General features: G+C 40.8%; 1 protein-coding gene across 9 annotated transcripts in view; it reads right to left on the bottom strand.

Annotated features, from left to right (window-relative positions):
- adcy8 (adenylate cyclase 8 (brain)) overlaps positions 1–20,870 on the bottom strand; it is a 92,238-nt gene that overhangs the window by 53,385 nt on the left and 17,983 nt on the right. Inside the window, exons 1-2 of one of the 9 annotated variants that reach the window (XM_048163419.1) lie at positions 13,768–14,130; positions 10,819–12,308 (exon numbers count right to left, since the gene is read on the bottom strand). The exons of 5 other annotated variants lie outside the window; for them this stretch is intronic. In XM_048163419.1, the coding sequence (XP_048019376.1) occupies positions 10,819–11,685 (867 nt within the window). In that variant the 5' untranslated portion in view covers positions 11,686–12,308; positions 13,768–14,130. Of the gene's footprint in view, positions 1–10,818; positions 12,786–13,767; positions 14,131–20,870 lie in introns of those variants that run through there. 3 more of the 9 variants (XM_048163421.1, XM_048163420.1, XM_048163422.1) reach the window with 3 other exon arrangements.

A 20,870-nucleotide genomic window follows, 5' to 3' on the forward strand; every position in this document is an offset into this window, starting at 1 on the left:
TCCTACCATACATTTCCAAACTGGTTTCCATTTTCTGATTAGCTTACCACATCCCAAGGGGAAAAAAACAAAAACAAAAAGGACTCATGTAGCCCATCCTCTAGGTGGAGCCGCAGAGGTGAGAGAAAATTGAGGGTTGATGCCAAATCTATATAGCCTACTGCTAAATATATTAAATCTGGATTGAACCAGCCAGAACTCTGAAATCAATAAGAAATAAAATATACTAACTTTCAAATAAATATATGTACAGTACAGTCCAAAAGTTTGGAACCACTAAGATTTTTAATGTTTTTAAAAGAAGTTTCGTCTGCTCACCAAGGCTACATTTATTTAATTAAAAATACAGTAAAAAACAGTAATATTGTGAAATATTATTACAATTTAAAATAACTGTTTTCTATTTGAATATATTTCACAAAGTAATTTATTCCTGTGATGGCAAAGCTGAATTTTCAGCATCATTACTCCAGTCTTCAGTGTCACATGATCCTTCAGAAATCATTCTAATATGCTGATCTGCTGCTCAAGAAACATTTAATGTGTACAGTTGTACAAAATATTTGTGTACATTTTTTTTTTCAGGATTATTTGATGAATAGAAAGTTCAAAAGAACAGTGTTTATCTGAAATCTAATCTTTTGTAACATTATAAATGTCTTTACTGCCACTTTTGATTGATTTAATGCATCCTTGCTGAATAAAAGTATTCATTTCTTTAATTTCTTTTCAAAAAAATAAAAATAAAAATTCTTACTGACCCCAAACTTTTGAACGGTAGTGTATAATGCTACAGAAGCTTTGTATTTCAGATAAATGCTGTTCTTTTGAACTTTCTATTCATCAAGGAATCCTGAAAAAAAAAGTACACAACTGTTTTCAACATTGAAAATAATCATAAATGTTTCTTGAGCAGCAGATCAGCATATTAGAATGATTTCTGAAGGATCATGTGACACTGAAGACTGGAGTAACGATGCTGAAAATTCAGCTTTGCATCACAGGAATAAATTACTTTGTCAAATATATTTAAATAGTACACAGTTATTTTAAATTGTAATAATATTTCACAATATTACTGTTTTTTACTGTATTTTTAATTAAATAAATGTAGCCTTGGTGAGCAGACGAAACTTCTTTTAAAAACATCAAAAATCTTAGTGGTTCCAAACTTTTGGACTGTACTGTATTTTACAATCAAAACAAATTCATCTTGTTTCTACTAGCAATAAGTTTGTAAATCTGTCAGATGTATCAATGCTGTTTTCCTTAGTTGGGCCACCAAATAAAACATGAATAAAGCCGCCTTCTTAAATTGTAATCTCCAGTGTGATTGGCTGACTGGTATGGAATTTCCAGTAAAACTATTGTATTTACAAGGTACAATTATGCCTTGTTTCCATTGTCAGAAGTTATGAATGGTACCCTAATTCCGAACCGATATAGAATTCCACTTTTTGGGACCCTTCTGTTGGGGTACCTAGCACAGTAGTCCGGTACAAAAGGTTGGAGCTAGACTCACTGCAGAACGTTGATTGGTTGACAGAGAATCGTCACTTGCACGTGCTACAAGGGGAATGACAACACAAGAGGCGCCATTTTTTAATAAAGCTGTGACACAATACCATTTCTTCTTGTGACAACAGCCGAGAAGCTAGAACAAGGTCTGCTGTATGTCCTAGATTGTTGTTTACTGAGTCGCTTTCTTCTTAATGTGATACGCTATTTTCCGTCATACACCACACCTATCAAGTAAGGGTACTGTTGGCAGTGTACTGTCCTGTACCGCTCGGTGAAAACGAGGCAAGTGTCTAATCAATTCATATTTGAATTCATACTGAGACTAGAAACAACAAAACAGACATCAACATTATAAAAGACACATTCTTTTTGTCTGTCCTGAGTAAAGTACCCACTAAGCCATAGTTAAAAATGTACACACACAGAGGTGCATATTTATATTTAGACATGAGAACAAACACTGTTAGTTTACTGTATTTGGAACATATACTGTCATGCCTCTCAGAGGAATCCAAAAATACACACGCTTTACCAAACATGTCGTGAAAATCTCCAGAGAGTATGATGTAACCACCTGCAATCATTAAAACCCTAAAACAATCACTGCAAAACATGTTTAAGCATGCCTCTGCACCTATTACTACAAAAGCCTCATAGGCATTTATGTGTGTGTGCTTCAGTTAGACACATCCCTTGTGGGAATCTGAATTTTATGACTGATTAACGAGCCCCCATCCTTTACAGTTTCAATTACTCTAGGTCTCTTTTTTTTTCCCCCGTGGGGGCATTAAAGGACTGCCATTTCAGACAGAGCCAAGAAAAGGGGTCCTAATTAATACAACCCCTCTGGTACACACTCTCACACACACACACACACACACATACACAACCAATGCAGTAAAATTATAAACATTCAAGTATAGCATGCAAATTGACTTAAATCCAAATTGTAATTGTAAATGATATTTACAAACATACAAACAACACCAAAAATGCACTTTAGCTATGTGTGTGCTGTATAATATAAAAATAACACACACACACTCATACACACAGAATGGTCAGTGATGTGGACAGTTTTAATAGGGAAGCTCATTATTTCAGACTTTCCCCATTCAAATCACTGACCTTAAAAAACATTATCTCACATCATACAAATGCCTCTCCACATACGAAAACATGAACAGCCTATAGACTATGAAGATGAGTCTTTATGTGAGTGTGTCTCTTAGAATCTTGCTCTTAGCTGTAGGAAAACATGAACAGATGGTCTGTGACACTTTCTAGCTTTACATTTATCTACAGGTAAATTTCCCAATGTCGTTTTAAAGTCAGTTCATATCCGTACTTGAATCACAGGTGTAGCTCATCAAATTAATTATGGACCTGATCCACTAACATTTGACAAACAGAAAGTCACAATAACTTTGTCTTAATTTTGAACAATATATTTACTTAAAACATAAGAAATGTCTATTTGTGAAATGTTTTGAAAAGTATGGAAATCAACAGAGCCCCTAAAGGCACATGATGATGGAAAAAAGTTGGGAGGAAAAATTGAATGTCAATGATTTTGCATTGTCTTGCAAATGTTTTACGTTGCCTTGAGAAACTTTGCGTTCACTCGCAAAATGTTTGCATACCCCTAAGAGACCTTGCGTTCGCTTGCAATACTTTTGAGTTCTTTGAGAATGAACACATAAGTTCTGCAAGGGAACGCAAAGGTGTTGCAAGTGAATACAAAGTTTCTCGGGGGAATGTAGAAACCTGTTTCTGCCTCAGACTCAGAGTAAAAAAAGTTTATTTTAAACTTATTTTGTGAGATATAAAGTTGCAATTATGAGAAATAAAGTCCAAATTGTGAAATATACATTAGACATATGGGTCAGTTATAAGAACTAGTCTCAATGCTGAGACACAAAGTCTTAATTATAAGCAATAGCCCATAATATGAGATATAGAATTCCAACTGTAAAATATAAAGTTGCTATTATGAGAACAAAAGGGTGAATTCTAAGATATAAAGTCACAATTTTGAAAAATAAAGTTGCAATTGCGGGAAACAGCAGAAAATAGCAGAAACATGAGAATTGGCAACTAAAATAGTGGCATTTTATCTATGAAATTCATGCATTGTGGCTTAAATATCAAAATACACTTTGGGGCCACTGTACATGTAAATACAGCAGGAGAATTTACTGAACAAATCTGTTAGATCACTTACATGAATACTTCAAACGCATACACAAACACAGTGCACTTTAACTATAGCCTTTAACACCATCATTATCTCAGCAAAGTACGGTGATATCCGTCAACATGCAGCAGAAATCGTTAAGAGTGACTGACTCGCATTGACTGCAGCAAATTAAAGAGAGAGAGAGAAAAAACAACAACAACTGTATAGCACTCCTAGACCAACAGATCTAATGAAACTGTTAATATCAACATTGTACTCCAGCCAGAAAGTCTTCACCACGCCGAGGAGCCGAACTGAGATTTAATTAACACTCCATTTAATTACTGGGGTTGATTATAGCTGTAAAATGCTGCCTCTGAGATTTCCAATAGATGGGCTGCTGTCCACTGATAATTCAACCAGCGAGCAGAAACTTTACTATGCCCATTTGATAAACTTTGAAATTGAAATTTGACATTTAGGGTATTTTTAAGTGACATACAGCAGCCAGTCTCCATGGAGCGTCTTATGGCAGATGAGCAATGCATTGTGGGAATAGCTTCACTGCCGCTCGCTGTGACCTCTCGGCAGCTCTAAGATTAAACCCCACAACCTTTTCTTCTGACAGCCCAGACCTTTAAGTGCTATACAGCAGTACCGCTGCACCTATAACTGATTACCTAGAGCACTTTTACACATTTCACTCCCAGCACTTTTCTCTGATGCGGTCAGGGTTAATCTCAATCTATTTTGAATGACTATAATGGTCCTGTGTTCTTGTGCCCTGTTAATCTTTAGTCAGAGAGTAGAAGCCATATTTAATTTGATGTAAAACAGTCAAGTCAATATGCGGGAGTTTTTATTCACTGGCAATTTGTTGTATTTTTATAAGGTTATTAACTGATACCCAGGTACACAACAGTATTTTACCTTTTTTATATTATTATTATATAAAACCAAACAGTATTTATTTAGATTCATATTAAATAGCACAGTCTGTACTCCTATCCGTCACAGCCTCATAGTCGTGTCAAATTAAATATGTCATCTACTCTTACTGAGGTCTATTATGAAGCCAAAAAACTCACCACTGCATTTCCATTCTGGCTTTCTGCCATTTGTTTAATATAAAAACGGGACAATCTAGCCTTCTCGCTGAACGCTGTGGAGGTTTGTCTGAGACATTTTCCCTAATCAAACCTGATGCGTTGGACCGTTACCTACTAATCCTGTCCATGTTGCTTTCTACAGTGTAATACTGATCTCAGTACAATTTTACACTATCATTGTTAGCAGCAGCTGATTGTTCTCAAGGTTTTGATTACACGGCAGGAACATCTACGGTGTCAGAGCTCAAATGCTATTGAAAAATACATTATTAATCACCCAGACATAAAAACTTTTAATTGACCAGGCAGCCCGCTGTTATTGATTTCTGTACTGTATACCTGTGTGAAAATCTACATGAGCAATAAGGTCCATAAATGTGTTGTTTGCTCACTGTACACATGCATTCAGGTTTCTGCAAGTAGTTCATCTCAGTTCATTTCAGCCCCCCTAAAAATCTGCAATGAAGCAGATTTAGCTTCTTTAAAAGGGTTATTTCATCCAAAAATGAAAAGTTGTTCCAAACCCACATATGATTTTTTTCTTTTTTCCTGAGCACAAATGAAGATATTTTGAAGAATGTCTTTTTAACCAAACAGTTGATGGGTCCCATTGATTTCTATAGTACTTTTTTTCTCCATACTATGGAAGTCAATGAGGCCCGTTATCTGTTTGGTTACCCATATTCTTCAAAATATCTTCTTTTGTGTTCAGCAGAAGAAAGAATTTCATATGGGTTTGCTGGAGCAACTTGAGGGTGAGTAAATGATAACAGAATTTTCATTTTTGGGGGAACTACAGTGGGTACGGAAAGTATTCAGACCCCTTTAAATTTTTCACTCTTTGTTATATTGCAGCCATTTGCTAAAATCATTTAAGTTCATTTTTTCCCTCATTAATGTACACACAGCACCCCATATTGACAGAAATTTTTTGCAGATTTGTTAAAAAAGAAAAACTGAAATATCACATGGTCCTAAATATTCAGACCCTTTGCTCAGTATTTAGTAGAAGCACCCTTTTGATCTAATACAGCCATGAGTCTTTTTGGAAAAGATGCAACAAGTTTTTCACACCTGGATTTGGGGATCCTCTGCCATTCCTCCTTTCTGTGGGCCTCCTGTGGGCCATTCAAGAACAGTCACAGAGTTGTTGTGAAGCCACTCCTTCGTTATTTTAGCTGTGTGCTTAGGGTCATTGTCTTGTTGGAAGGTAAACCTTCAGCCCAGTCTGAGGTCCTGAGCACTCTGGAGAAGGTTTTCGTCCAGGATATCCCTGTACTTGGCTGCATTCATCTTTCCCTTGATTGCAACCAGTCGTCCTCTCCCTGCAGCTGAAAAACACCCCCACAGCATGATGCTGCCACCACCATGCTTCACTGTTGGGACTGTATTGGACAGGTGATGAGCAGTGCCTGGTTTTCTCCACACATACCACTTAGAATTAAGGTCAAAAAGGTCTTAGTCTCATCAGACCAGAGCATCTTATTTCTCACCATCTTTGCAAACTCCATGCGGGCTTTCATGTGTCTTGCACTGAGGAGAGGCTTCCGTCAGGCCACTCTGCCATAAAGCCCCGACTGGTGGAGGGCTGCAGTGATGGTTGACTTTCTACAACTTTCTCCCATCTCCCGACTGCATCTCTGGAGCTCAGCCACAGTGATCTTTGAGTTCTTCTTTACCTCTCTCACCAAGGCTCTTCTCCCACGATAGCTCAGTTTGGCCGGACGGCCAGCTCTAGGAAGGATTCTGGTCGTCCCAAATGTCTTCCATTTAAGGATTATGGAGGCCACTGTGCTCTTAGGAACCTTAAGTACAGCAGAAATGTTTTTGTAACCTTGGCCAGATCTGTGCCTTGCCACAATTCTGTCTCTGAGCTCTTCAGGCAGTTCCTTTGACCTCATGATTCTCATTTGCTCTGACATGCACTGTGAGCTGTAAGGTCTTATATAGACAGGTGTGTGGCTTTCCTAATCAAGTCCAATCAGTATAATCAAACACAGCTGGACTCAAATGAAGGTGTAGAACCATCTCAAGGATGATCAGAAGAAATGGACAGCACCTGAGTTAAATATATGAGTGTCACAGCAAAGGGTCTGAATACTTAGGACCATGTGATATTTCAGTTTTTCTTTTTTTATAAATCTGCAAAAATGTCAACAATTCTGTGTTTTTCTGTCAATATGGCTGTGTGTACATTAATGAGGAAAAAAATGAACTTAAATGATTTTAGCAAATGGCTGCAATATAACAAAGAGTGAAAAATTTAAGGGGGTCTGAATACTTTCCGTACCCACTGTATATCCCTTTAAAAATCTGGGATATTGTGATCTCAAATCATTTTTGGTGAAAACAGCCACTGCAGTAAGCTGTCTGAAGTGATTTCACTCTGAATCCTCCCCTCAAACTAAACTTTGTTATATTAATATCAGCTTTCCCTCAAGTCAATGGCAGACCACAGCATATGTAGGGCAGCAATATTGGGCACGGAGCGCTGCCCCCACCAAACGATGCTCCACTTCTCTGTCATTTTCTGTTCCAGAAAATGAAATGCAACAAAAGATGCTAACTTTTTGTGACACCAAAAAGGTATTTGGATGTATATTTTGGACACTTAAGTCACACTTAAAAATGTCTGCATTTCATTGCATTGGATACAAAAAAGATATGTGTCTGCAGACAAATGAGCTTTTCTCTGAACTAATTTCCTTTTTCTGAAAGATTTAGCCATTTGCCTTGAAGGTCCTTTTTAGTGGCTGTATGAAGTCAGCTCCCCTTAAAATCAGATAGGTGTCCTTTAGTAGAATTATTAACAAAATATTGTACATGATCCACAACTTTTGACAGCCAAAAAGTGTCTGAGACTTTCTGTCTCTGTTTTGAATTGTTACTCTTTATATTGCTACTACACTTACTTCAATATTTGTTATACATTTTTAATGAAGATAGTCTCCAAATACTTTTTACGGTCATTACACATACACACACGCTCATGCACACACACACACACGTATCTTATGCTCACTAAGGCTGCATTTATTTGATAAAAAAAACAGTAAAATGATAATATTGTGAAATATTATTCAAATTTCAAATAACTCTATAAATGTAATTTATTCTTGTGATGGCAAAGCTGAATTTTCAGCATTATTACTTCAATCTTCAGTGTCAAATGATCCTTAGAAATCATTCCAATATGCTGATTTGCTGCTCAAGAATCACTTATGATTAGCCTGGGTGCCAGCCCGAACCCCGCCCACAACATTTTTTGGACGGGAAGTCTCTGCCTAGAATATGAGTATGACGAAGTCAGGCTAATTTATGATTATTATCAATGTTGAAAACATGTAATTTTTGTGGTAACCTGTGATACATACAGGATTCTTTGATGAATAGAAAGCTCAACAGAACAGAATTTATTTGGAATTGAAACATTTTACAAAATTATAAATGTCTTTACTGTCACTTTTGATCAATTTAATGTGTCTTAACTGAAGAAAACATTTCTTACAATTTAATTTCTTTTAAAATTACTTTTTTTACTGTATTTTTGATCAAATATAATACTTATTTTAAAAACATTTAAAAATGTATATATTTATGTATATGTGTGCGGTTCAGGTATTCATACATTATGGGGTTAAAATGTCCCCACAACGAGGACAATACCAGAAATCTTAGATATCAAGAATATTTTTTGTTCTCCATTAGGAAAACAGCTTATAAATCATTAAATAATGTTTTTTGAAAATGTAAAACCGCAGAAAGTTTTCTGTGATGGGTAGGTTCAGAGTTATGGGATAGAATATACAGTTTGAACCATATAAAAATCAATATGTCTATGGAAAGTCGCCATTAAACATGGAAACCCAACGTGTGTGTGTGTGTGTGTGTGTGTGTGTGTGTGTGTGTGTGTGTGTGTGTGTGTGTTTATTGTCAGTCAAGCAAGATTTAAACTCAAAACCTCATGCTCTTAATGCAGAAAATACTTTTCTGGCCCACATGTCCCTCGTCTCCCTGCACTTTGACTATCCACAATCCACCCTTCTGCACACAACACTCTCACATTGGTCTGGCGGAGTTTGTGAAGTGTCTAATAAATGATTGATGGAGACCCTGCAGGAGTTTCCATAAACCCAGAGAGAGCACAAGAAAGCAACCACATGATAACCGACGTCCATCTTACCCAGCCATTGACGGCATTCTACTTACGTAGCGCTAAACACCGTAACAGGTGTGCGGTCAGGTCTGAGGGTGTGTGTGCTTGAGCGCGTCCTGCAGTATGAGCGAAGGAGAGGGAAACAGAGATGGGAAAAGAAGAGATGCTGGCAGACAAGTGTGTGAGTCAGAGAGCCCTTCTCCATATCTCCCTCCCACGCATGCTATTTTTACAGTCTACCTCACACAGCATCTTCGACCACTGCTTGGACACGTACACATTTTTGGGTCTGCTAGAGATGAGTTTGGCTATTTTGACCTGAATCTGCATATAGACATCTGGATCTGGCCTGAATCTGTGTGTGAAAGGACACCAAACAAGTCTTGTCTGTCTGTCTCTCTCTGCTGTAATCACAGTGAATAATCTTTGCACCCTATAATTAACTCACACAGCTTCCTGTTTCTTCTCTGATGTGTGCGTCTGTGTGCTTGTTTTTGTGTATACAGCATGTTTGCTTATTTGTGTAAATCATGTCTATGCAGGTGAATGTCGCAGAATAACTGTAGCGTTACACTACGACTCAGTTTAGATGCGATATGATATGATCACATGTGTAAAGTGTACTGGCCTCAGGTCAGCTTGTCATTTAGAATCTCTCTAGCATCTGACAGAGAGGGAAAAATGCTTTGTTGACTTGCATACACACGCACATGCAACCGTGTCCATGCAATTAAAAGCAATGTATAAAGGGATAGTTCACCCAAAATGAAAACGGTCATCATTTACTTATCCTCATGTTGTTCCAAACCCCAAAAAAAAAGATATTTTGAAGAACACTGGTGTGAAAACTACTTTGAACCCCTATTGACTTTCATTGTATGGCCACAAAAACAAACAAACAAAAAAAAAAAAAAAATTTTTCCACAGAAGAAAGAAAGTCATACAGTAAATGCTGGCACACTCTAAAAAATACTGGGTTAAAAACAACCTAAGTTGAGTTAAATATGGACAAACCCAGTGATTGGGTTAAATGTTTGACCCAACCTGCTGGGTTGTTTTTATTTAACTCAACTATTGTTTAAAAATTACTATATGGCTGGCTTAAAATGAACCCAAAATAGGTTGGAAATTAAAAATCAGACACATAATTACTAGAGGCAACAGTAATAATAAAAAAATGTGAACGTTTATTAATAAGCAATTTAATAAATGTTTATTATTTAATTATTAGTTATAAGTAAACTTATTAATAAATGTTACCTATTTTGGGTTCATTTTAAGTGAGCAATATAGTAATTTTTAAACAATAATTGAGTTAAATAAAACTACCCAACCGTTGGGTTAAAACAACCCAATTGCTGGGTTTGTGCATATTTAACCCAACTTGGGTTATTTTTAACCCAGCATTTGTTTTTGAGTGCAGCATTTTCACATTCGGGGTAATCTATTCCTTTAATTGTCTTGGATGTTTTTGGTAAATATATACAAAAACATATGTTTTTATAAACATATTTTAAAAAAACAATGCTTAAGCTCAGATGTTAGTGAAATGGGTAACTGACTGCAGTGCTCTATTATGACTGCTTTGCCGCATTCACGAGCTCTTCTTGACCTTTAATGACCTCTACAAAATTTGGACCGCAAAAACAAGACATCAATATCAGCATCACAAGGCAATCCGCAACGAACGACCTTAAAATTTTACTTTCAGCACCACGATAGGTGGACAGCGACCGTTGCGCTTGGGTTAAATGCCTGAAGCACTGAAAACATCCAGTGTTGCACCCGCACCAATGCACACGAACTTGCCATGATGTAATATTGCACGTTTCTCTGATTCACTCTTGTCTCACCTGATTCGTGGGGATCTGCGCTCGAGGGGGCACCAGCAGCTGGAGCGCGATGTGCAGCGCGGAGGTCAGCAGTCCCGCCACGATGGCCCAGGTGAGAGGCAGCGGCAGCATGCTGTAGGTGGCAAAGAGCGTGAAGAGCACGTACCCTATCCCATCCCCGAGCAAGCCGTAGCCCAGTCCCGTCGCGAGGATCTGCGTGGCCATGGCGACCCAGGTCACCGCGCCGCTGTACTGCAGGTAACCGTGCGAGCTCGTGTCCTTGCGCACCACAACCAGAGCGCAGATGACAACCTCGATGCCCGTGAAGAAGCCGAGCAGCATTCCTTTGATCGGGTCCATCGGCGTGGACGCCAGGGTCAGGTGCAGCACGAGCAGAGTCAGCTTAGTCACCACGTCCAGAATGTTCATGACCACCACGGACTTCCGTCGCTGGCCCAGGAAGTAGCGCTGGTACAGGCGCTCGAGGTCCCTGGACTTGAAGGCGTAGCGCAGCGTGGGGAAGATGACCCCGCGGTACGTGTAGCCCCAGCTCAGGAAGAAGTCTGAGTTGCTGGGCGCGCAGTCGATCTGCAGGAAACCCAGGTCACTGCTCGAGCGTTCGGGGAAGACTTTAGTGCCGCCGTTGTTGTGCCGGTCGCTCACCGACGTCCTGCCGGCGGAATGTTTGCGCGAGCCCTGCGCGTGAGGCTCGTCCGGTGAGACGGGTTTCGGGCTGTGTTCGTGAATGAAGCGCTGCTCAGTGATGTGTCGCACGGCATTCTGCCACAGCAAGCGCTTTGGTCGGTTCCCGTTGTTGTTACTGGGGGTTTTGTTGATAGTGTACAGCTCCTCGCTCGCGCTGGAACAGCGCACCTCTGACAACTCCATTGTTCCCACGCCAGACGCGGTTCTATTTGCCTACACGCGTTCCCAAAACAGAGAGAGAGAATACTAGCAGGTGTGTGCGAGGAAGAGTGAAGGCGAACCGAATGGAAAGTGGAGAATGCATCGGGACAAGCAGACTGGTCCCACGGCAGCTGCCGCTCATCATCATACGTCTTGTCCTCCGCGAACGTCAGAGCGATTCGGTCGCGCTGGCTCGTGCCATTTGGCTGCGCAGCGCTACAGCATGGCATGCGCCCGCTCGCGTGCTGAAGAACAGCGCATCTTAACGCGGTCTGACGAGGAAAATGTCCCCTTTTGTCTGCGTGTATTACCCTCTTTGTTGCTACAGCAGGTCTTGTTGTGTTTTTGTTCTCTCTATCGCAACCAGGGTGCACATTGAAGAATGTTAAGGAGTCCTTTCCACAACGCCATTCCGCCCCTCGCGCGGTACAGTCCAGTCTTACTATATGTGGCTCTTCTGTGGTATTTTCCCCCTGACTCCAGGAATCTTTGTCATATCCTGGGGTGAGGTTTTAGGGTTGGAGGTGTCGAGAAGACCTGCCTCTTCCTCAGTTTTGAGGCTCACTTATAGCAGAACAGGACGCGAAAGATATAGAAGCCGAGTGCTGAAATCCAATAATAATATCACTTAAAACAAAACAAAACATGCAAGCAAAAACAGCAAAACATCTATATCAGCCAGTAAAGATACTGAAGGCTTCTGTGATGTTATACAGAAACATCCAGTGCGTCCGCTCATCTGGTGGAGATGGTATTTACACTGAGAAAAGAGAGGGAGAGGAGGAGGAGGAGGAGTGTGTGTGTGACTGAGTCTTCCCGACGTCACCAGCTCCTTTCCTCTTTTCCTCCCCGCGCGCAGCTTTTGTTTCGGTCCTAAGCACCGCAGAGGAGCGCGCGCGAGAAAGAATGGGACAGTGGGGCACAAAACATTTAACAACGTAATTTTTGACTGCTTTCAACAGGAGAAAATAGATCAATTTAACTGAAGACAAAATCATTACTACAATTATTGTTATTATTCTTCTTCATTATTATCATCAATAAAACTCTCGAATGTAAACTGCTCATCTTTAAATAGCAAGCGAGAACTTCACGGACAAATAAGCTGGTTGTCAGACCAAACACAATTTTGATAATATTATCAAAATTGTGTTTGGTCTGACAACCAGCTTATTTGACGAATATCTCAATGTCACTTTACAAGCTATTTGCATCCTGAATGCTTCCAAAACAAAAACACTTTTTCTGCTCTGCTTTCAGATTTAGTGCACCCAATAACATGGAATAGCTACAGAAAACAGTGGAATTTGACATTTACATATTTGTACCAAAGTTTCCCACATGAAAAAATACTACAGTAATTTATCGTAAATACTATAGTGTTTTTGAACCATACTATAGTAATTGTAGTATACTTTATATATTCACTGTTAATGCTACAGCATACTGTAGTATATTAACTATAGTGAACTAATAAACTGTAATAAATACTGTAGTATGCTTTAGTTTTTACTACAGTAAACTGTAGTGCATTGTAGTATAATATAGTTGTAGAAAACTTAGTACTGTATTGGGTTAAGTAATTTGTTTATATTACTATATATCACCAACTATAAAATTACCACAACAAATTATTTCATTTATTAATTATGTACTTTACTATAGTATGGTTCAAAAACATTATAGTGTAAATAGTGTAAACACGTGTAAATTATTAACACAGTGTTCTTTGTCCATTATTTTTACAGATACTATAGGCATAGCTAGCCTTTTGAATATATAGCCTAGTTTTTGTAAGTTTTGGCTATGTGTTTATTCATTTCTGTTGACATTTTGGTAGGCTATTATCTATTTTTGTCCCTAATTGTCCCCTTTCCCTCCTTCGAGAGGCGAATATAGTCGTTTTCAGTGTGAGACTTAAATGACTGTAAAACAAAAAAAGAGCTAAAATCTCAAATATTATTAAAGTTATATTGCGATTTCCTTTTATCATTTTTATCGAATTTATCAGGATATTTTTAGAAACTCAACACACTTGGCTCTAGAGCCGTTGCCGTGACTCACCGGCTATTCGTCTTGTTCAAATATTTTACAGCTCGAGACCCCAACCGCGGCTGATCAAAGCGGGCCGACGACGCCTCTCTAGTGACTCATCCCGTCCCCCGCTCGCGCTGCTGGCTCCTTTTTTAACGTCTGTGGGTTTGTACCATATGAGACTGTCTACTTTCCAGGAGTTTCTCTCTGCGTTGCTCACTTCTTCACTTTTTTTGCTTGCTCTGAAAAAAGAATGATAAACTGCCACAGGAAACTGTTGAAGGCAGCGGCGTGCGCGCTCACCGGCTGCTCCGGGCCTCCGCATCACCCCGCTGTTATGTTCATTCACTTAATAGAAACACACAATCAGTGTATCAAGAGCACACTACAACACCAGTGCTGGATCATGGTCCTACGAGGCCTCCATCTCCCATCGCTCATAATGCCAGAATCCTTATCCTACTTTAGGTGACAGTGGTGATTTGGCTAAAAAATTGCATGTTAACATTAGGCTAGGCCTACATGTCAACATAATAATCCAGCCCGAGCTAAAGTGTTTCTTTGCTGAATCTTTAAAAGAAATGTATTTTATCATTCATTTATTCCAGGTATTCCTTAAATATCTTGTTTTTGATTGACAAAAATCATTATGATCATTTTTTCTTTCTTACTTAATATACAAACACAGTTTTTGTTTGTCTACATCAATTTTACACACATGGGTCAAAAATGACCTGTATTCATTTTCTATGGTATTTCAGTCATGACTGAGTGTTTCTTCGCTGAATCTTTGAAAAAAATGTATTTTATCATTTATTTATTCCAGGTATTCCTTAAATATCTTGTTTTTGATTTTAACAAAACATTATGTTTATTTTTTCTTTCTTTTTTTTTTATAAACCAACACAGCTTTTGTATTTCTACATCAATTTTACACACATGGGTCAAAAATGACCCATATAGAAACCTTTGCAAATTTTCACAAGTAGGAACATATTTACTGCAGACAACTATTCATCCACCACACATTTGACCTCTCAACATGGCTGCTTTTGTATATTTGATGGATGAAAGTCATATTATATTTCATATAATAGGCTATATATTATATTTCATAATTTGTATTTTTTGTCATAAACCAATGCTACTGGTCACTTTTTACATCTATCAGTGTTCCTGAAATGTAACAGTTTTGAACAAGGTTTCTGTCCAACAGTGAAAATATATAATAAGTGTATCGATCAACAGTGCTTTTGATTTTCTTTATCTAGAATGTTAGCAGCTGGTCCTCAACAGAACTGAGGTGGATGATGACATCACTGTAAAAAAAAGCTGAAAGTTTACTTTGCGCACAGTCAAATGCAATTTAAATGTGTATGTGCAGGTTGCACATACACAGTTACAGAAATCCGGCGGAAATTATAAAAAGTTACAAAAATCTGTATGCTGACCCTCACGTACGCATAAAAAGTGAAGTATACTTTGGCCTTTAGAATGGTAATGACACACCAAAAAAAAATTCATTCAAAAAGAAAGGAAAAATTAAAATAAGGATTTGTTTATTGAGTAATAGATGGAATAATGAATGATAAAATTAATTTATTGTAATATATGCGATATAGAAAGTAATAACTCATACAGGTCACTTTAGACCCATGTTCCCATGTCCAAAACTGTTACTTTTCAGGAACACTGACAGACTTAAAGGGTGACCAATTGAATTATGACAAAAAATTAAAAATTATGAAATATATAGCCTAATATATTAAATATAATAAGACTTACATCCATCAAATATACAAAAGTAGCCTTGTTAAGATGTGAAATGTGTAGCAGATGAACAGTTGTCTGCAGTAAATATGTTCCTACTTGCAAAAATTTGCAAATATTAAAGATTTCTATATGGTTCATTTTTGACCCATGTGTGTAAAATTGATGTAGAAACTGTGTTTGTTTATAAAGTAAGAAAGAAAAAATAAACATAATTATTTGTAGAAAATCAAAAACAAGATATTTAAGGAATACCTGGAATAAATAAATGACAAAATACATTTCTTTCAAAGATTCAGCAAATAAACACTCAGTCTTGACTGAAATACCATAGGAAATGAATACGGGTCATTTTTGACCCATGTGTGTAAAATTGATGTAGACAAACAAAAACTGTGTTTGTTTATAAAGTAAGAAAGAAAAAATGAACATAATGATTTTTTACAATCAAAAACAAGTTATTTAAGGAATACCTGGAATAAATGAATGATAAAATACATTTCTTTTAAAGGTTCAGCAAAGAAACACTCAACCGTTATTGAAATTACATAGGAAATGAATACGGGTCATTTTTGACCCATGTTGCGCATTAGAAGGGTAGTGATACAATAATGATTTTTATTAAAAAAGTAAGAAAGAAAAAATTAAAATGAGGATTTGTTATGATCAAAAACAAGTTAATTGAGGAATACCTGGAATACTGAATGATGAAATTAATTTCTTGCAAAGATATAGAAAATAAAAACTCAGCCGGGTCATTTTTGACCCATGTTATGCATCAAAGGGTTAATTCTCATGAATGACCAACTTGATTGTATTTTGTAAATAAAGACATTTTGATGGCAGCAACACAATTTACTAAAAAAAAATGGCACAAAGAATCTCTTCACGGGTATCTGATAGTGTTCTCTTTTGATGTTATCATTAAGGTCTTTAGGATCTAAGCACACTCTTAATTCACCATTAGGCGTTTTCACAAGTGATGGAGTTTACTCAATCTGTTGGTTGTTCAATCCTTTGTATGACTCCTAATTGGGTAAAACGATCCAATTCCTGCTTCAAGGGCTCTCGCAGAGGGACAGGAACCCGCAGAGGAGCACGGATGACTGATGTAGCATCTTCCTTCAGCTGTATTTTGTAAGTAAATGGCAACGTTCCTTGACCTTCAAAAACATCTGGAAACTGATTCACAATATCAGTATTGCTTTCCAGGAAAGATGTCATCTTGAAGGCAGTATATGTCTCTGTACATCCCCAGTATGTCTCCAAGTCAATGGTACCTTCACACATATGCAAATGCCGTTTGCACTGATGCACCTCCATACCATGACAGATGTTTGCCTTTGTACCTGTTGCTGATGAAAGTCTATGGTCCCTTTTGCCTTCGGGAATAAGAACTCAATGTCTGTTTTTTCCAAAAACACGTTGAAACGTGGACTCGTCTGACCACAGCACACATTTCCACTGTCTTTTGGATCATATGAGATGAGCTCTGACCCAGAGAACTCACTGGCATCTCTGCATAGAATTGATGTATAGCTTTATCCTTGTGTAACAGAAATTCAAGTTGCATTTCTTGATGCAGCGGCAGACTGTTAAGTGACAACGGTTTTCTAAAGTACACCCGAGCCCATGTGGCTGTTTGTAACACAGTAACGTGATGGTTTCTCAATCGGTGCCATCTGAGGGCTCAATGTCATGTACATTCAACAGAAGTTTCCTGCCTTGCCCTAGACAGACTGAGATTTCTCTGGACTCCCTGAATCTTTTCACAATACTATGTATGGTAGATGGTGAAAGACCTAAATACTTTGAAACCATGGGCTGAAACACGAGCCAGACTGGGGCGTGTCCCCAGGCGACTCAGTCGTCCAATGACTGTTCAGCCTTCCCCTCCTGCACTGACAGGACATGTGGTGCAAACGAGGGAATATCCAAGTTATAAAATCTCGCAAAAGTGCTGTGAGATGACCAGCCCGCCGCGAAGCAAATGTCTTGAATAGACATACCTTTAGCCCAGGCCCATGAGGATGCCAAACTCCTAGTGGAGTGGGCACGCACTCCTATCGGGCAGTCGAGTCCCTGGGAATCATAGGCTAGACGCACGGCTTCCACAATCCAGTGAGACAGCCTCTGTTTAGACAGCGGTCCGCCCTTCTTAGCGGCCGCAAAACAGACGAAAAGCTGTTCTGAAGTTCGAAACTGATTAGTTCTGTTTACATAAGCACGCAGCGCACGCACAGGGCACAGAGCGTACTCCTGTGACACTGAATCGGTATTTGGTTCGGGGGAGCAGAACGCTTGTAAAGTTATAACCTGGGCCCTGAACGGGGTTGAGAGCACTTTAGGTGTGTAGCCAAGTCTGGGCACGAGCCTGACCATACAATCGTTTGGGCCAAACTGCATACAAGCACTATTGACTGATAGGGCATGTAAATCACCTACCCGTTTTCCACATGCTAGTGCGAGCAGCAACGCTGTCTTAAATGAGAGCACTTTTATATCGCTAGACCCAGCTGGTTCCTCCAGCATGTTATGAGAGGCGGCGATAGCGGCCACATAAACTTTCAGCGTAGAGGGAGAACTGCCAGCATCCAGACGTTCCTGCAGAAAGGTCAGAATAGCCGGGATATCACAGCTTATCGGGTCTTCATGCCTGCTAACGCACCATTTCGCAAAAACTCTACATTTCAAGCCATACAGGCGCCTCGTTGCAGGTGCTCTAGCTTCCGTTATCGTGTGCAATACACGCTGTGAAACGGATAACTGGTTCACTCCATATTGACTTGCCACACATGCAGAATCCCATAACTCCGGCCTGGGGTGCCATATGGTGCCCCTCGCCTGGGACAATAAATCCCTCCTCAGTGGAATCCGCCACGGGGGGTTCAACGACAGGTTCACCAACTCCGGAAACCACGGCTCGTTGGGCCATTTCGGCGCTACCAGAAGCACAGCATCCCTCTCCTCTCTGATCTTTTGCAGCACTAGCGGCATTATTTTGACAGGGGGAAATGCATATTTCCGACCCGTGGGCCACTTGCTTGACAGCGCGTCCCCTTTCAGGGGAGCAGTCGTCAGCGAGAAGTACAGCGGACAGTGGGCGTTCTCTTCTGACGCAAAAAGGTCGATCTCCGCCTCGCCAAAGAGACTCCAAATCAACTTCACAGTTTGAGGCTGTAATCTCCACTCTCCGTGCACAATGCCCTCTCTGGACAGCATGTCCGCGCCGCGGTTCAAACTGCCCGGTACATGAACTGCTCGAATCGAGAGAAGTACCCGATCCGCCCATAAGAGCAGGCATCTTGCTAAGCCGTGCAGGGCGCGTGAGCGCATTCCTCCTTGGCGATTGATGTACTCCACCACCGCCGTGTTGTCCGTACGTATTAGAACATGGTGGTCTTTCACAAACGGAAGAAAATTCTGCAGCGCCAAACGAACAGCTTCCATCTCCAAGCAATTTATATGCCAGCGCTGCTGGTCTGTCGTCCACACGCCGAACGCCGGTCTGCCGTTGCACAGGGCTCCCCAGCCTGACAGCGATGCGTCCGTGGTCACCACTATCCGTCTGACCACCCTGCCCATCGCAGTACCCCGTTCGTACATAGCTGTGCCGAACCAAGGTGTCAGAGCCTCGAGACATGAACGCGTTATGACAAGGCGCTTCGTCCCCTCTCTCCACGCCTGCGGCGGGACTCGGTCCTGCAACCAGAGTTGCAACGGCCTCATATGCAGCAAGCCCAGGCGGCAGGCGGATCATTGCGATCATTGTGCGCGAGTCCAAAACCATACCCAGAAAAGTAATTGACTGGCAGGGCTGAAGCGTGCACTTTTGCATGTTCACAGACAAACCTAGACAGGCAAGATGGGCGAGGAGCCTGTGTTTGTGTTCCTCGAGTACACTCCTCGATTGAGCGATGATCAGCCAGTCGTCGAGATAATTCAGCATGCGCATTCCATCGAGTCTCAGGGGCGAGAGCGCCGCATTCATGCACATCGTGAACGTACGGGGAGCCAACGCCAGCCCGAAGGGCAACACTTTGAATTGGTATGCAACACCTTCGAATGCAAATCGCAGAAAGCGCCTGTGATGAGGGGCTACCTGGATGTGGAAATAAGCATCTTTCAGATCCACCTATGAAATGGTCCCCGGGCTGAATGTGCGCGAGGATCTGCTTCACTGTAATCATCTTGAACGCGCATTTCGCTAGCGCTTTGTTTAGCGGCCTTAGATCTAGAATGGGACACATGCCCTCGTCTTTTTTTGGGACAAGGAAATAACGGCTGTATAGCCCACACTTCATCTGCTCCTCGGGTACTATCTCTACTGCCTGCTTGGCTAGAAGGGAGGAGATTTCTGCCCGTAACAGCAGGGCACTCTGTTCTGACACTTCTGACATAATAACGCCGCTGAAACGAGGTGGTCTGCGAGCGAACTGAAGAGTATAGCCACGCTTTATAGTGTTTATCACCCAATCTGACGCCGACGGGAGCGCTGCCCACGCGCTCAGGCGACTCGATAGTGTTCTCTGCGGCGAGGGCTGTGCGCCAGTCGCCGGGGAAACACCGTCGCTTAAAAGAACGACAGGTGACGCATCCGCGGCGCGTCGCACGGGAACATCTGCACCTGTAAACTCGGGTTGCCCCGAGCTTCCGCTCTGCCAAACATCCCCCAAGGGAGAGGTTTCGCTTATATGGCTGGTAACAGTCAAGGGAGGAAAAGAGCTCTTTTGGTGAGGCATGTAATGTTTTATGTTTATTACAACAGAACACATCGGTTTCAACACAACATTTAAACATGCATTCTCGGGGTTTTCTTCTGGCCGCCGAGCGAACTCTGAGCGAGAACGCGCTCTTTTGGCTACTGGCCCGTTGTCGCACACGGACCGCGCCCTCTTCCTCCTGGCACGAACATCAGGAACGCTGCTCCTTCTTCTCTGCAGGCCGTACCTGCTGGCGAGAGACCGGCTTCGCTCCGAAGCGGGATTTTTTAAACTGCCTCTGACGAAACGGCGGCTCAGGCTCGCGGCGCGAGCCCGCGCTCGCGGGTGGAGTGCGACCAGCATATCCAGCCGAACGCTGAGCTGATGACGATCTGGACCTTGACCTGGGGAGAGCGTTAGATCGTTTAGGGAGGAGGTGCGGCAACATCTTCGACTGCTTTAGTGCTTCTGAATATTTTTCAGAAAAAACCTCCACTGCGGCTCCAAAGAGACCCTGCGGGCTCACCGGGGCGTCAAGCAGCTGTTTCTTTTCTGCATCTCGCATTTCAGTAAGCGTCAGCCACAGGTGACGATGTAAAACAACGAGGCTGCCCATATTACGGCCGATTCCCTGGGCGACCTTTTTAGATGCGGCCAGGG

Source organism: Megalobrama amblycephala, linkage group LG17 (genome assembly GCF_018812025.1).
Source record: "Megalobrama amblycephala isolate DHTTF-2021 linkage group LG17, ASM1881202v1, whole genome shotgun sequence".
NCBI lineage: Eukaryota > Metazoa > Chordata > Actinopteri > Cypriniformes > Xenocyprididae > Megalobrama > Megalobrama amblycephala.